General features: G+C 40.8%; 1 protein-coding gene and 1 long non-coding RNA gene across 21 annotated transcripts in view; one reads left to right on the top strand and one right to left on the bottom strand.

The window, feature by feature from the left end:
• Positions 1 to 18,387, bottom strand: part of LOC138349868 (uncharacterized) — a 214,329-nt gene that overhangs the window by 140,253 nt on the left and 55,689 nt on the right. The gene's annotated exons all lie outside the window — the stretch shown is intronic.
• LOC123765032 (uro-adherence factor A) overlaps positions 1 to 18,387 on the top strand; it is a 136,434-nt gene that overhangs the window by 87,076 nt on the left and 30,971 nt on the right. For 17 of the 19 annotated variants that reach the window (XM_069333452.1, XM_069333443.1, XM_069333453.1 and 14 more), the window contains one exon: positions 1,135 to 1,161. The exons of the other annotated variants lie outside the window; for them this stretch is intronic. In XM_069333452.1, the coding sequence (XP_069189553.1) occupies positions 1,135 to 1,161 (27 nt within the window). The remainder of the gene's footprint in view (positions 1 to 1,134; positions 1,162 to 18,387) is intronic. 19 annotated transcript variants of the gene reach the window in all.

Below are 18,387 nucleotides of genomic sequence, written 5' to 3'. Positions count from 1 at the left end.
AGAGCAATATGAACGTGTTCAAACGACTGAAATCGTTAAATTAACTTTAACAGAACTTAACTAAAGAAACTGAATGACGTTGTTAGGAAACATATAAATGGAAAGTAAATTTAAGTTATTTATCAAGAAGTTATATCCTAGCGTCAGAGCGAGCAGGGTATACTTGCTTAGATGTTAAGCAAAAGTAAATAATGGTCATAATGGGACTACACAAATGATGTAGTAGTCCCACATTAGCTGTCTGCTCCTCTTCCAGGGGTATAGTGTGATGACATCTGGGCGAAGTGCGGAGTCATCCGGGTTTTGGTCCCCTAGAATGCTCTATCATACATTGAAAATTAACATCTAAATGAAGGAAATCTGGCAATTTAAAATACTAATGAAAATTTTCAAACATAAAATAAGTATTGAGGTTTTGATTATTGGTATCACTTAGGGCCGACCAATATATTTGTATTTTAATTAACACAAAAGACAGGACACGTATTGATGCACATTGATAAAATCACAACGATAAGTACCTTTTATATATGCTGTTATTTTATTAATATTTAAACGTATAATAAAATATGAGTAGAAATAATAACTAATTGCATTCAGCGCTCAGTCAGGTGTCTATTCCTTATCACTTTTTTCATTAGTCGAACTACGGTTTTTTTCTAATGAATTATCTTTCATTTCCTCATTTGATTCAAACCTCCGTTTTCTACATTGAAGCTAACCATTTTCTGATAGGAAGCTACATTATTTTTGGATTAGACTTTGGTGCATCTTCCATACAAAAGATTTTCTTTCCTCAGTTACGAATTATATATTAAGTGCTTTCAGTACTTGCTCGTTAGTATTGAGTTTTATTTTGCATAAATTTTATTGATAAGAAGGTTATGTAAGTATCTTGATTAGTATTAATTTAGAATGTTAAATTTTCATTGTCTTTACTTTTATCGCAATTTATTATTATTATTATTATTATTATTATTATTATTATTATTATTATTATTATTATTATTATTTATTTATTTATTTTTTCCTAATTCTGCTTCCAACCGCAGTGTCCGATCTTTACATGTTTCTGCATTATCTGTAATGTTTCAGTGTGACCTTTCTTGACCTGAATTGACCTTTATGTTCTAGGAGGCGAGGGGGAGGACGACTTCTCAGGTAACAAGCTAACTCTGTCTCACCTCCTGCAAGTAAACTATCGATTAGCTGAGGTCAAATTGTGGTTCTCATTCTCCTCGCTGGCTGGCCGCCGGTCTCTCCCACCTGATAATACTTTTTACTGAAATATTCTTTTATATTTAAATATTTATCAGTTATTTAACATATGGGTTTTTGGTTTGAAAGATATGTAGCATTTGGTCACTACGTATCTAATTAATTAATAACTTCATTAATATTAAATTGATCGGTTTGTTAATATATATGTTGGAGTTGGTTAGGTTAGAATGTTAAGTTTTAACAAATTAACATATACCATCGGGATGAATAAGGTCGCTGTCCACCCTTTCAGGGTTCACTGAATCAGAGAAGTTAAGGAAATCACTCTTAAACTAATATATAAGGAAATCACAATAGCGTGATATATATCCTTATAGCGTACCCAGGATGCTAGTTCGTGACCCCCCGTTCTGTCCCAATGATTTTATCAATATTTAAACTCAATCATTAATTATGTACATATTATATTAATCACTCCATACAGCTGTTTCAAATTGACTGACTTTTATATCATGCCTGGCTGATTCTGTGTTTTAATTGCTTAAAAGTCCACGTTTTCAGATTATGTGGTTTGCTTTCCAATTATATTTTGCTCAGTTAGTTTTCCGTCTCTTCGTTGTAAACACTTAGAAATTTAGTCATGGAAATCCGAGAATTAATATAAAAATATATCGTGAGAACTTAGCATATTTAAGACCTGGTCAACCGCTAGGGATATTAATTAAGACCATAACTTGTTTATAGACAAACCGGCAGTTCCCATTATTTCCAAAATCGTTAGCAAAGAATCTTTCCAGCCATTTTAGAATATAAGATTAACTCATAAATTTTAAGTTGTCAGTATTAGGTGATAGTTTTCATATGCCCCTATAATTAGGAGAATTATGTTAAATTCTCATAAGATGTTAAATAATTAGCGTGCCGATATTTAATGGTCGATTAATTATATTATGTGCCAAATTGTAGGTGACTAAAACGTGTAGATGTTAAACGTTTAATGTCTAACGCCTGACATTAGATACAAAGGCCAATTATCTGATTTTTTGTACAAATTAGTCTCCAACAATGTTAATGACTCAACTCTTACTGTGCACATCTGTTGCCAAAGAAATTTACTGAAGGGCAGTAATAGACGTTGCGTAGTATACGGTGTACTGGTCACTCTGCAAGTTAATCACTGGTATATCTGGCCTGTGGCGGAAGGGGTGACCGTGTGAACAGTTTCTGTCAAAACTGTAGGAACCTTAACAGGTTTTTTACCTGTTCTTCACATTGATATATCAATATATAGTTTATCACTGATAACTATTACTGATGACGAATTGTTGATGACTTCACTTTATTGGAAGGTGAATAGTAGATGATAAAAATAAACTGAGAAACAATTTCAAATTTTCTCTTAGCGAGCAGAAATGAGAACCACCAACATTTTACCTCTTAAATACTAACTCTTCGATAATTTCCTTGCAGGGTCTTCTGCCTTTCTCTAACTGCACTGCTCCCTAACCTTTATGTCCCAGACCAGGATTAATGAAGCATTTAACGCAACCACTTACGGGACCTGTACATCTTCTCTTAATCATGACGACTTTGTTTACATTTATTAGACAGTTTACGAGGCTTCACAACCCCAGTGTTATTATTGTTATAAACAACCTCCTAGTGCCTGGAGCTCGCATACTGTTAAACAAATGTATAAAAAGCCGCCATGACTGAAGAGAGATGTATAGGATTCATATGTGACTGTTTAAATACATGATGAATTTGGGCCCCGAAATTCTATACTTCGGGGATCGTTAAATAATCAAAGTAATCTTTTTGGAGACATTAATTTGTTTATATTTAATATATCTTATGTATTTACGGAAGCTTTTAAAACTTTTAAGTGCACCTTGTCATACTAACGAAGACTGCAAGCAACGTGAGGACTTTTGTGTGTGTGTGGTGAGCTACTGATTAATTAACGCATATAAAAGCCGAAATAATATTTTTTTGTGATAAATAATATAATTGATCTAAGTAGTTCTCATTGGTATCAGTTAAACTCTGATGCGTAACAGTTTAAAGCCGCAGGTATGAACATAAACCAAACTGATAACTAACATTAATATTAACGACAATTTTAAGACAATTTTGAATGAGTTTTGAAGCAGTAACGACACATGCTCAAGATAAGTTTTTTTGTATGTTCATGTTGTCTCATGTGTTGAAAGTTGCAATCATGTTGCCTCATACGTTGAAAATTAGATTTGTGTTGCCCTTTGTGATGACCGTTCCAATAATGTTGTCGTGTTGAAAGTTGCAATTCTTACATGCAGTGCTTTATTCATAGTTTTCATAACTTCGTGACAGTATAAACAAAATATTTTTTATCGGTGTCAATCATTATGGAACATACTGAAATAAGTTTCGCGGAAGAATCACATAGTTTTCATAACTTCGTGACAGTATAAAAAAAATTATCGGTGTCAATCATTATGGAACATACTGAAATAAGTTTCGCGAAAGAATCATTATACACAGTTCAAATTTGGTTTACAATGATTGATTTAGTGTTGGGATTCAGGCTTAGCAATCTAAAAAGGGTATAATTATTAAGTCCACCACAAAAGTTTACCGACCAAGTAACCAACATGTATATTCCAGTTCTCTCGTTATTCATATCCTTTGTCGAAGACTATTCTGCCTGGTCAAGATAGTATATACTCAACTGGCAACTGACGAAGGTCTTTAGTTGGTTATAAAGTCCACAACAGTATATTCGGTTCTTTCTGTTCAATATATTATATACAGAGAAGCAGAACACATCCTGGTAACCGAGTGTTTGGGGTTGGGGTCGTGATACTTGTTTACTGGCCGATCAGCAGATGCACTTTAGTCCTGAAGAATTCAGGACAAAAATATATGTTGTGTATATACACCGTGAAGCGGGTTACTCCTCACGGTGTAGATACTCGTCCTCAAGTGAGCAGAATATACTCGACTGGTGACCTAACAATTATCCGTCAGGATTGATTAATTGATGAAGATTAAGCCATCCAAGAGGTGGCACGGGCATGAATAGCCCGAAATCCATTAGGATGTACGGAGCCTTCCATTTTCCTTGCAACATAAATTGAACGAACGTTTTGCGGCTTGAGAACAAAAGCGACTACAACAGAATGTTGCGAATGTTGCAGGGTGTAGACATTGTGTAGACAGAGACTAACATGCCGAATATTGATGGCTCTTGAAGAAGATACACGCTTTTTTCAACCCGTCCTTTCAATCAATGCGTCGTTACCCTACGTTATGGTAACCAACATATCAAATGTAACTTGCTGCGAAAAGCAACGCCTCACAATAAACAACCTTTTCTATGCATCGGTTGATTAGGTTAGGTAAAGTTAGGTTAGGTTAAGTTAGGTTAGGTTAGGTTAGGTTAGGTTAGGTTAGATTAGATGGGTGGGTTGGGTTTGTACATTTTTGGATAGGTTCGGTCGTTGGGTTTTGTACGGTGTGGCAAATTGAGAGAACGGACTGGATTGACAGCGTGTGATATTCACACGTTTCAAGCCAGCCCGTGTCCCAGTAGGCAAAACACGTTCAAGTAACGTTGAACCAACATTTTCGACGTTGATTCAGCGTTAAATTAACGTCGTTGACCCCCCCAACATTGATGCAGTTGTTAGTATGCTTGATTGTGACATCATCAACTTCAGCCTCCACTATTTAGACACTTTGTTTATATGACTGTTCTCTCAAAGTGGCCGAAAACGCTCCTCAAGTCGTGATAACAATCAGCTTACAATCCCGATTCATTAATTCCTCTAAACAAGGTCAGCCAGTACACACACTTCCGGTACTATGAGGAACTGTTGCACTTAACGTGATGAAGATCATACTTTACTCATAGGCTGTAAATAAGACTGCAGGAGCTTCGTGAGAATCAAACCACGAGTTAGAGGCCTGAATAATAGGCTTCACACACACACACACACACACACACACACACACACACACACACACACACACACACACACACACACACACACACACACACACAAATGGAATGCACTTGGGGAACAGGTTGTGGAAGCAAATACTATTCATACTTTTAAAACTAGGTATGATAGGGAAATGGGACAGGAGTCATTGCTGTAAACAACCGATAGCTGGAAAGGCGGGATCCAAGAGTCAATGCTCGATCCTGCAAGCACAAATAGGTGAGTACAAATAGGTGAGTACACACACACACACACACACATTTAGCACCGACGGAAGATCAATCACGTATCGATGGAATATCACCCTAGTACCGACGGAATACCAACCTACTACCAACGGAATATCAACTTAGTACGAACATTTTATCAACCTAGTACAGAAGGAATACCGCCCTAGCTAGTACCGATGGAATACCAACCCAGTACCGAGAGATTATCAACCTGGTACCGAGGACCAGTTCATCCTAGTACTGAGGTGAAGATCAACTTGACGCTCGAGTAAGTACCCATTCCAGTTTATGTAATCTAATGACCACACTTTTCGCCATTAATTAAGGAAAAGTTTCATTGTAGGTCGTGCTTAAGGTGCAATATCTTGTGACATCTTAGCATGTCCACGAGCGGCAGCCTTCAGGACACCAAAATACAGCGAGATTATGTATTACATGTCTGCACGAAGAAAAATATTCATATAATTATCATCAGGGCCAGTATGTTAACGTTAGTTATAGTGCCTGTATCCTAATGTTGCCTCCAGGGCCTGTATCGTAACGTTAGTTACAGTGCCTGTATCCTAATGTGGCCTCTAGTCCCTATATCTTAAAGTTACTTACAGTACTTGTATCCTAACGAAATGGTTATTTATATACGAGAGAAGATAATTACATATTTATTCTACACATTCAGTCACACTGTTTTTCCATCATGCTGATTTTCTCACGGATTTTTTTCCTGCTGATGCGCGCGCTTTTTCACGTATCTCATTTTCTATTCTTGTTTCAAGCCAGCATGCACAGGATCATTTTGTCATTTTTTCGTCGCCTGCTCTTGCCAATTCCTCGTTCCACTAAGAACTTCCTTTCTTTTTTTTTTTTTATCAGTTTCTGCAACACCGCAGCATTTTGTAATCAAACCGTTATTGTTTACGTTCCATTAAGATTGATTCCTTTGTACTAGTATCACTATAAATTTTTATACTGATCCTCGTTCATCAATTCAATATAAGAATTGTTCACTATTCTCTTTCACTATCAATTCACAATCAACTCAGCTGCCAACCTAGTACCATTCAGTTTTGCCCGTGAGCGGGTAGATTTATAAATATTCCTCCTATTGCCATGGGTCTCAAGCCTAATAAAGCATACGTATTTCTTCAAGAATATAATAAGCTGCGCTTTTTCACCCCTTTGGTCACTAGCACCAGCCAATGTTATGATATACCATAATCCTTAAATTATGTGCTAGGAACATATAATTATCTTTCTTCGCGGATATTTTTAAATATGGTTACACCTAACGCTCGTTTTCAGGGTAAGTTTTCACTTTAGTGTTCAACTTGTCCATTACAATGATTATATAGCGTCTCAACATCATACCAGTCACATACTCTAAGCTCCCAATCAAATTATCTTTTCCATCCACTCTTCCACATCTACTTTATCCCTTTCAAACTTTAATTCACACAATCTTTTTGAATTGTGCCACGGAAATTCATTCATTGCCGTATATTAGTTCTCACACTAAAAGACCAAATTCATTTGGCCTACTCTCACTTTTGCCATTCCTGCTCGTATACTCAGAATGTTTGGTAATGTTTATTGTTTGTGATGTGTGTCTATGTATGTATTAACACGATGTACTGAACGGGGTGAGAATAGCTTGAGCTACCTCATCCCTTTGTGTGTATTTTACATCAATAAACTTATTTCAATTTCAATTTGCTCGTATAATCCACACCTCATTTCCCCCTCTCCAGTCTACCTTCCTTTTAACTTGGTTTTGTATTAACTTAACATGCAGACTTACTCTCCTTTACTGCTTTCGACATTTCTCTTCTCCTGTTCTTCATGCAGACGCTGTGAATCTTCACAGCTATAGGAGCATGCATTTGCTTTCGGGGTTACAGCAGAGCCCCCCCAAGTGATAGAATTGAAACAGAGACAAAAACTCCATATCTTATCCCCTGAGGAACTAGAGAAGATGTTATGTATCTTTGTGGTTCATTTTATATATATATATATATATATATATATATATATATATCACACCCCAGAAGTGACTCGAACCCATACTCCCAGGAGCAACGCAACTGGTAACTACAGGGCGCCTTAATCCACTTGACCATCACGGCCGTCAAAGGGAGTGTATGGGAGTACGCTCCTGGGAGTATGGGTTCGAGTCACTTCTGGGGGTGTGAGTTTTCATTCGCATATAGTCATGGGGACCATTCAGGCTTGTTCGCATATATATATGTGTATATCACGAAAATAAACACGTGATTAAGAATGTGACAATGTCAGACCACGGAGGAAAATGAAACAGGAATTTCCTTAAGTACTTTCGTATATTAAATACATCTTCAGAAGGAATGAAGATTCCTTCTGAAGATGTATTTAATATACGAAAGTACTTAAGGAAATTCCTGTTTCATTTTCCTCCGTGGTCTGACATTGTCATATATATATATATATATATATATATATATATATATATATATATATATATATATATATATATATATATATATATATAATATATATAATATATATAATATATATATATATATATATATATATATATATATATATATATATATATATATATATATATATATATGTATGTATATATATATATTGCCATCTTCAATCTGGTGCCCCTAGGAATCACATGAGACACGCCCATGACATTACTCTAACCAGAGAAATGTTGAACAAGAATACCTGCATAATAGACAAAACCCAAGATGCAAGAAGATTACAAATTCTTGAGGCAATTCACATAAGAATAGAGCGACCTACCATGAACACCCAAATCACGGAACTATTTACTCTACCCACCATGAGAGTAAGGACAAGACAAGAACATATCGATGCCAACACAGAAGACAATGTCCAACATAATAGGCCAATTACACTGGATTAATCTTTGTGTTTAGATAGGAGCTGCCTCGTATGGGCCAATATATGTATATGTATATGTATATGTATATGTATATGTATATATATATATATATATATATATATATATATATATATATATATATATATATATATATATATATATATACACACACACACAAGAGTTGTTACATTCTTGTACAGCCACTAGTACGCGTAACGTTTCGGGCAAGTCCTTAAACCTATGTTCCCGGAATACGACCCCCGCGAAGAATCGTTTAAAAACCAGGTACCCATTTTACTGTTGGGTTAAACAGAGGCTCTAGTTAAGGATTTGCACCCAGTAAATCCTGCCCGGCCAGGATACCAACCCAGGACAAAGCGCTCGCGGAACGCCAGGCGAGCGTCTTACCACTACGCCACGAAGACGAGATTTGACAAAGTATGTATCCATTTTACACACGAGAGGACATTAAATATCTTTGAAATTCATCCCAAACTTGGTATATTCAATCACGCCTAACCTGGTCTAGACCACGTGAAAATCTAGCATAAATAATTTCCTACTTTCGAGAACAGAAACTCTGGTTGGCTAAGCTAGGGTTTCCCTAGGCCAACGAAAGATCTCTCCCAGGATGCAACCCACAACAGTGCTAAACACCGGGTTGCCTATTTCTGCTAGGTGACCCAGAGGCATCGAGTGTAAGGTTGTGTGCCCAAATGTCTTGTCCTGCCCCGCTATAGGGGTAATAGAGGATAACTGCTTTAGGGAAGGCGATTGGTGGTCCGAAACCGAGACAGAAAACGGGAAACGCACGTAAGAGGGAGACCCGAGAACTGCTGGTATGTGGCCACAGAGCTGCTTGGCACTTCATCCCGGGATTCCCCGAACATTCTCCCTTATGGTGCCAATGTTTGGGGGGGGGAGAGGCTGGCAGGGAGGCGGTGGGAGCTCTGGACAGCGAGGCAGGAGAGTGCCAGACCGGGAAAGTGGAGATAGGAGGGAGGGAGGGGGGACAGATGTGACGGAAGGGGCTGGGATATCGCCCCTTCATTATCCCCGCCACCCCACCTCTCACGCAGACAACCAGACTTCTCACTAAATGATCTATATTTGTTCGCATAAAAAAACACGAAACTTTTTGTTGTACATTGTTGAATAATTGATATTCCAGCTTCTATCGACTCTAAATTAAGTCGATAACTTTGATAAAAAATCCATAAGTCAATAAATAATATATAAATAAATAAATATATTTATAATATATATACATATATATATATATATATATATATATATATATATATATATATATATATATTTATATAGGAGGGGTACCATATATATATATATTGGTTAGATATAACTAAGCGATATAATTACAGCAGATTCTTACATTTTTGTTGACATGTTTTAGTTTATTATGAGTGTCACATAACTTTTTGTTTCTACAACATTCTGAGCATCAGTGGCTACCACTTCGGCGTCCCGGGAAATGTCGCTACCAAACCTCTGACTTTAAAAAAAAAAGCGTTTACAATGAAGATTTTATTATCATGAGCAGTGAAGTGACGACATTTCTCACAATGATCACCAATACCTATGTATAGGCTCCGTGCAGGCTATAGTATCAGCTCGTCCTCCTAAGATTTCCCAACGTCAAGAAACCAGTTGATGTAAAGTGTCCTCTCCTAACCTACCAGAGGACACAAAACAGAAAACGGGATAGTACGTCACTTTCGCCAGCCGCTTCCATTTTCTAGTACTACAATTTTTTGGCCTTACGTAACGCATACAAGCGAAAAGCGACGTTCTTTGTAGGAAGACAGGTTGTTCGTATAGCTACGTATAGGGCATCTTGTAGCTATATGTGTTCTCTTGTAACTTCCGATATACTGTCTTCATCGCGAAGTGGTTAGGCACCATTCCTTCCCTCCGTCCCATCCCAAATCCTTATCCTGACCCCATCCCAGTGCTATATAGTCGTAATGACTTGGCGCTTTCTTCTGATAGTTCCCTTCCCTTCATCGCGAAGTGTACAGAGGCGAAATAGAAATTTTACCTCTGACATGACCTGTTTTGCTCTAATATTAATGTCAGTAATGAGAAGGACTGCTGGTGACAAACACTGATTGACAGAACTGTCTTACGCGGCATTATTTCCCGTCTTGAGATTGAGGTGAGCGTGAGAGCTGACTTAATTATTTAATGATCAGTTTGTTAAGAAATAGCGTCGGTGAACTCAGAAACATGTGCTTGTTGATGTTTAAGACCGTCATATAGAATGAAATATTTTAGCCTGCAGCTCGGCTTCTCAAGCAGTTCTGATATTGTAGTAATTGGGGTGGAAATATTAATAAGGTCGCAGCTGTTCACTGTGGCCACGATTCATCAAGCGTTCACACAACGACTTACGAAACCTGTACATCTTTCCTTAATCATGGTGGCTTTGTTTATATTTATTAAAATATCAAAAGCTTCAACATTTCACAACCCAAGGCTATTATTGTCATAAACAATCCTGTATTGCCTTGGAACTCAAAAAACTATGTATTAAGTGTAAACGAAGCTGCTATGACTGAGATAAGACATACAGGTTTCGTAAATGGTTGGGTTGATGACCCATGGAGATGTGGGGTGAAAATAGGGCGACAGCTGCTGCACCACGGACCCATGTTATTTTAATTAATACCTGACTAGAAACCAGGAGTGTTTCCTCTTATTAATGACTCTATTAGTAGAGGAGAAGTTTCATCGCCGTGTCCAGGATACCACAGCAGACAGCCATGAGACTTGGCTGTTGAGGAAAACACGAGAGTTGGCTATTAAGGCCCACGCGAGACTTGTCAGTCAAGGCCACGCGAGACTTGTCAGTCAAGGCCAAGCGAGACTTGTCAGTCAAGGTCACGCGAGACTTGTCAGTCAAGGCCACGCGAGACTTGTCAGTCAGGCCACGCGAGACTTGGCTGTCACGGCAACACGAGACTTAGATATCAAGATCACACGAGAATTGGCTGTTAAGACCACACTAGAATTGGCTGTCCAGACCACACGAGATTTGGCTGTTAAGACCACACGAGATTTGGCTGTCAAAAACAGACGAGACTAATTGTTTGTCAAAGCCACAGAAGAATTGGCTTGTTACACGAGACGTTTTTTATATCTGTTAAATTAAAGTTATGGATGAATGTGTTATCGAAGGTTAAATCCGTTTAGCATATATTAGTTTAACGCAGGTTAACTTAGGTTATGTTAGTTTAGGATAGTTTAGACTAGCTTCGGAATCTCTATTTGCAGTAGTTTAGAGAGGCATGCGCGCCACGACGACTCCTACCCACCTAGGTCAAACTATCGTCCTAGACCACTGCAGATCTCCCTCCACCTTCGGTCAAGCTAGGCCTTAGGCCGGCTTGGATAGATTATGTTTATGTGTGACGAGGTGTAAGGTTAGTGCCGTGGACTGTGTACTCGGTGGAACGAGCTGAGTACACTGCAGTGAGCTGTGTACATTGTACACTGAGCTGTGTACATTGTGCAGTATGCTTTTTCTTTTTAAGTAGAAATTATCGAAGTTTAAGTTGAAACTGTTCGGTATGTTCTGTGTGTTCTGTATGTTCTTTGTGTTCATTGTTCGTTGCCTTCCATACATTTGTGTTATTCCCTTACCCTTGCAGTAATCCTGGCATTAACTGAATGTAGTAATGCGCGTGGGGCGCGCAGGACACCTCCAGCTTGCAGTTGCCTTGCAAGCACATTAAGGAACCGTTCGCTACTTCCTGACGGAACGGTCGCTCTGGTGAAAGCAGCTCCCCACTTGCTAAACTGCTTTTCAGTTAATACACAGTGGCGCTTGGGCCTCCAGCCTTCTCCACCGAGCTGGGTTACTATTTCGAGTATCTTCTACCTTGGACTATTGTTTTTGGCATACACAACGTATCAATATTACGAAGGCCTCGTAACGCTATCAAAGCTCTCGACGACTATCACAAATTGTCTTTAACAATGGCTAATAATAGGTCAGTGGTGGTGTTAGTGGCATTCTCTTGGCACCAGGTTGGTGTCTCGTTACCGCGAAAGAACTGGCACTCTCACAGCTTCTCTGATACCCCCTCACGGTCCCCTCCCCCCCCCTACGTTTGTACCCTCAATGAGCTCCTGGCACTCACAGTCACCCTAATACCCTCAATGCCCCTGGAACCCTCCATAGAACCTTTACATCTCTCTGATACCCCTCACTTGGCAGCTTCTCTAACCCCCTAACATCCCTCCGTACACCCTCACCGCCCCCCTGGCACCCTCACTGCCCCCCTGGCTCCCTCACTACCCCCCTGCCAACCTCACCGCCCCCCCCCTGGCTTCCTCACCGCCCCCCCTGGCACCCTCACCGCCCCCCTGGCACCCTCACCGCCCCCTGGCACCCTCACCGCCCCATTGGCATCATGACTGACCTCTGCCGCTCTCACTTCCGCTTGTCACGTGACAGCCTCCGTCATTGTACGCAGTTCTCAATACAATAAAATACAATAATAAGATACCCGCTGTATGAGCGGGAAGCGGGAGTAACTGAACAGCTTGTGAGTTGTTGTGGGAGTGTATCAGGCTTTGACCCAGCTGCTGGGGTCATGACCTGGGGTCGTCAGGACCTGGGGTCGTCAGGACCTGGGGTCGTCATGACCTGGGGTCAGGACCTGGGGTCGTCAGGACCTGGGGTCAGGACCTGGGGTCGTCAGGAGGTAGGGTGGCGATTGAGTACTTTATTTCTGTTCTTTTTCTTTTTTCTTCTTCAAAACAACTTGTTATTGTGAGAGCACAAGTCTGAGTGCCTCGAAGTCACTCAGCGCCTCAACATATCTCGGCGCCTTGTTTGTTTATTATACAGTGCTGTACTGAGGAGGCCCCGTGTGTCCGTGTGTCCGAATGTGTTGTGCTTCAGTGGCTTAACCTCACTATAAAGCCAACACAGGAGTGCATGCCTTTTTTAAGCTGAACTGCTCAAGGATCACCGCCTCTGATTAGGCAGATATATCATCCCATCTTCATATATATCTACCATATATAAAAAAATATATATCATATATATATCTACCATATATATATAAAAGCCCTCAGGCTTTTATCTAGCAGGAATCTTTTGAGAACAGCGCAGCATTACCATATTTGAATGTTTAAAATAATTATTAGTTTGGTATTGGGCGTATAATACGGAGGCCTGACAGCAGAGTGGACAGCGCTTCAGATTCGTAATCCTGAGGTTCCAGGTTCGATCCCCGGTGGAGGCGGAAACAAATGGGCAGTTTATTTCATCCTGATACCCCCTGTTACCTAGCAGTAAATAGGTACCTGGGAGTTAGACAGCTGCTTCCTGGGAGGGGGGGGGGGTGTAACACGAAGGAGGCCTGGTCGAGGACCGGGCCGCGGGGACGCTAAGCCCAGAAATCATCTCAAGAATACCTCAAGATAACCCCAAGAAGGTTATGAAGGCCGAGATGCATAATTTGTAACCCACCAGTAAGCTTACTTTTACTGAAGATACAGTAAGGCGTAGGTTATTATTAATGTCTTAATGGTGGCGATGATATTGAGATTAAGGCCTCTAATCTTAACCTTGCGATTAAGGCTTACTACGGCCTGACTTTTCGTTATTGACCAGTCAATAATCAAATGTGATTATTGGTCAAATTATTGACCAATAATTAAATGTGATAATTACTGTACTGTGATCAGGACAATAATTTAGTCCTGATCATAGTTCAGCACTAACCGGATTAAGGTAAATTCCCAGTCTACATACACTGTAGCGGGCTACACACCTTGGTATAAAAACAAAAATTGTCGAAACCAATTAAGGCAGAACTGAGTAACAATCAGCCTATTAGGATTTGGTGAGGTTACTTATGTTAGTATCGTTTTACAATATAACAAATGCACATCCCGAGTGTTGAAATGAATATATATCTATCAATCACAAGAAAGACAAACAGAAAACGTTAATTATTAAGGGAATACTGGCTCATTCAGTCACGGTTTTAAAAAAACATGACAAATACTATATTCTGTCGTAATGTAGTGGGCGCTCATCTGTACTACGTATGACTGAGTTGGGAGCGTGCCAGTGTGTGTGTGTTTACTATTTGTGTCTGCACAATCGAACTATTAGCTCTTGGGCCCCGCCTTTCTAACCAATCTTCATTTTCCTTTATTATATCTACTACGTATATTTCTCTGTAATACATGCACACACATCCGCAGGAAGCAGCCCGTAGCAGCTGTCTAACTCCCAGGTACATATTCACTGCTAGGTGAACATGGGCATCAGAGTGAAAGAAATTCTGCCCATTTGTTTCCGCCTCTGCCGGGGATTGAACCCTGAACCGGGCCATTAGGACTACGACCCCCGAGCGCTGACCACTCAGCCGCGAAGCCCCCAAGGTGTGGTACGTATACACGTATACACCACCACCACTCCAGTCTCTGGAGTGGTGGTGGTGTCGGAAGGTTTGCAAAGTAATCCCCTCCCGCCAGAGTTGCTGCGAGGTCTCCAGATACACACTACCGCTCGTGCTATGGTAGTGCAGTAATGAGTGGTACTGGTATGAGTGGTACTGGTATGAGTGGGTATTTTAGCTTTGTTTAGATATTTTCCACTGATTACATGCCTCTTGAGATGCTGATTGGATACATTTTCTAAACTAGTAGGAATTTCATATTCTCTTATGCCTATCCTATCGGAATTTTCATGACATATCACCATGATAAGGTGATAACGCTACATTAAGCCGGAGGGAGTAGAGTAGGGAGAGAAGTTGTGCTATTCTACTGTGTTCTTTCTCCAGTGTGGAATATAATAGATACCGTTAGCCTCATCCCCGGGCACACCGCACTCCCATGTACACGAACATCACACCCAGGTCTCACGGCTGGGAGTCGAAGACGTTCTCCACTAGACCCTGGAACTCCTCCCTCCCTCCCTCCCTCCCTCCCTCCCTCCCTCCTCCCTCCTCCCTCCTCCCTCCTCTCTCTCTCTCTCTCTCTCTCTCTCTCTCTCTCTCTCTCTCTCTCTCTCTCTCTCTCTCTCTCTCTCTCTCTCTCTCTCTCTCTCTCTCTCTCTCTCGAGTAGAGAGAGAGAGAAAAGCGAACATTCGGAGTTCGAACCCTGCTAAAGGTGGAAGGATTGGCCACTTCCCTCACTATTCCCCACGGTGCACCCAGCAGTAATTGAGGACACGGATGAAAAACATATAACCGATCGTGTTGTGCGGAAAACGAGCTGTATAAGACGTTAAACGAACTCTGTCGTTTACTAGACCTTGGTGCTCCTATGGGACCTCAGACAGTAACCTCAGATCATACACAATACACCTAGGTGTGAGACGGAGAACAAGGAGTGGAGATGTATCTATCCGTCAGTTTGTAACGCCCAGGGGCCCGCTGGCCAGGGACGCACATCCCGGCTCCGGAGCACTGGGCATCCGACCCATTGGGCCCGCAGGCCAACACGGGTCCAACAACACCGCGGGCCCCAGTTCAAGAGTGGCGAGGTGGGGCGCCACTTGTTGCTCGCTTCCTTGATCAAAGCTGACCCAAGCGTCGCCTCACTGGTGAAAATCAGTCTCCCACCTGTGATACTCACAGCCACAGCTTGAATATTCGCTACCGGGAGCCCGCTGCTGATCCTTCTCTCCTCTGCTTTATACCCATGAAACACACACCCAAAATAAGTGAAATTTTATAAGAGTCAAAAGGGGCTTTTTGCAGATCGCATATCCACAGTGTTTTGGGTTTGGCACATTATTTGACGTTTCTAATTAGTGAACTATTGCATCAGAGCTCCGTTGAATACAAGATCGTAGTGCATCTGTGTAGTTGACTGAAAAGCCTTACGTCAAAATGCCTGTGCGCGCCGGCTGGGTTCCCTGTGTTGGCTTTCAGCCACCCAAGCCGATGGTGATGATGATAGATGAAGCGGATGTGATTGCCGAAGAGTGCGAGCGAGCCTTTACCAGATGCCGTACTGCGGACTCCACGGCGGCCAGGCGGCCTGTCCCGCCTCCACCCCTCCAACCTAAAAGTGAGTTGCTTACCTTTGGGAAACCCTCTACTGACGTCATCGGAACAGGCAATCGGTGGCTTGTTAATTGGCACGACCCCTTCCTCCCCCCCCCTATAGTCTATAACAGTGTTATAGTCTTTACAGTCTATAACACGTGAGGATGTTTTCTGGTCTCATTATGAACTGAATCAATTAACGTCTATCCACCCGCTACAAGATCGTTATGAATTTACAAGTTATTGTAAAGAAACAGAAGATAACCTTAAATAGAAAAAGTAGAAAATAACCTTTTTCACGCAAAATAATTAGCCTTCACATCAGTCATTTTGATAAATCATCAATGTTGGTGAAAGAAATTAGTTATATGTAAACATGTTTACATACTGTAGTAACAACTGAACACTCACAGAGGGCTGCTACGATGTATATACAGTATTCAAAGGCAATAACCCTTCAAGATAGACAAGGAATTGAATATAGTTACAAGGGTTATGTATGAGGCAATAAGCGATCACAACCGGTTGATCCAGAGTTCAGTACTGTGGCCGGGGTATCTTCTTCTTGAGGTTATCTTGAGATGATTTCCGGGCTTTTTAGTCCCCGCGGCCCGGTCATCGACCAGGCTTCTACCCCCAGGAAGCAGCCCGTGACAACTGACTACCACCCAGGTACCTATTTTACTGCTAGGTAACAGAGGCATAGGGTGAAAGAAACTCTACCCATTGTTTCTCGCTGGCGCCTGGGATCGAACCCAGGACCACAGGATCACAAGACCAGCATGCTGTCCGCTCGGCCGACCGGAGTAGAGTACGTCTCCTGTGTGGACGAGGTCGGTCTTTGACCTCGGCCATGTTAGTGTTGTCGAGACCCCCTACCGACAAGGGGGCTCACTCACACTACCACCTTGTTAGTAACGAGGTGGTACTGACGACACTAACAAGCACCTTGTTAGTGTTGTCGAGGCCCCTTTGACAACACTAACAACCCTCCGGTCCCAGACACTGAGGAACCAAATTAGCTTACAAATAGTTAAATCAATAATTCTAGCACAAATCTTATTTATATATCTTATGTTCTTCTTCGCCCTGGAAAGAATGAAAACAATAGCTCTCCAAAGAGCATTTTACAATGTTACTAGGACAGACCCGTATCACTGAAGGATCCATACGGCTGACTCTTCAATATCTATGGAGGCAAAGAGAAGTGTATAGTAGGAAGTTTTTCACTGTATACACCATGTAGGCTAAAGTGAAGTACTCACCTAGTTGTGTTTGCGGGGGTTGAGTTCTGGCTCTTTGGTCCCGACTCTCAACTGTCAATCATCTGGTGTACAGATTTCTGAGCCTACTGGGCTCTATCATATCTACATTTGAAACTGTGTATGGAGTCAGCCTCCACCACATCACTGCCTAATGCATTCCACCTGTTAACAAGTCTGACACTAAAAAAGTTCTTTCTAACGTCCCTGTGGCTCATTTGGGTACTCAGTCTCCACCTGTGTCCCCTTGTTCACGCGCCGCACCTGTTAAACGGGTTAACAGTGTTACACAGACGATTCCGACCGCGGCAATCGGCGAGGTGGAAATTATGTTTTAGTTTTGAGGATGACAAGATGTACCTAAGTGTAAGATGTCATATTTATTGCCTCAACTCTGTTTAAATCTTCTGTTGTCGTTCTGTCCACAGACAAAGACAACAGAATAATAGTTCACACTCAAATCGTTGCTCTATTTCATATTTTATATAATAATTGAGTTTACATATAAGTTCAGATTTGATTAATATATCGCAAGAGCACGAAAATTTAGACAAAAATTCCGTGTATAGTTTATTGACGACATTAGGAGCGTTGAACCGCTGCCTCCCTCACAAGAAAAAAACTTCTTAACCCGCTATTTATAATGTGTCAAATAACTATATGTCCAATACATGGAGAAAATTTTCTTTACATTAACTGCTCTTGAAGTCGTGAAATGCTGTTGTATCTGAAAGACTTCATTAAAATAAATTTCT

Source organism: Procambarus clarkii, chromosome 29 (genome assembly GCF_040958095.1).
Source record: "Procambarus clarkii isolate CNS0578487 chromosome 29, FALCON_Pclarkii_2.0, whole genome shotgun sequence".
Taxonomy (NCBI): Eukaryota; Metazoa; Arthropoda; class Malacostraca; order Decapoda; family Cambaridae; genus Procambarus; species Procambarus clarkii.
This window is presented reverse-complemented; position numbering and strand designations above follow the sequence as displayed.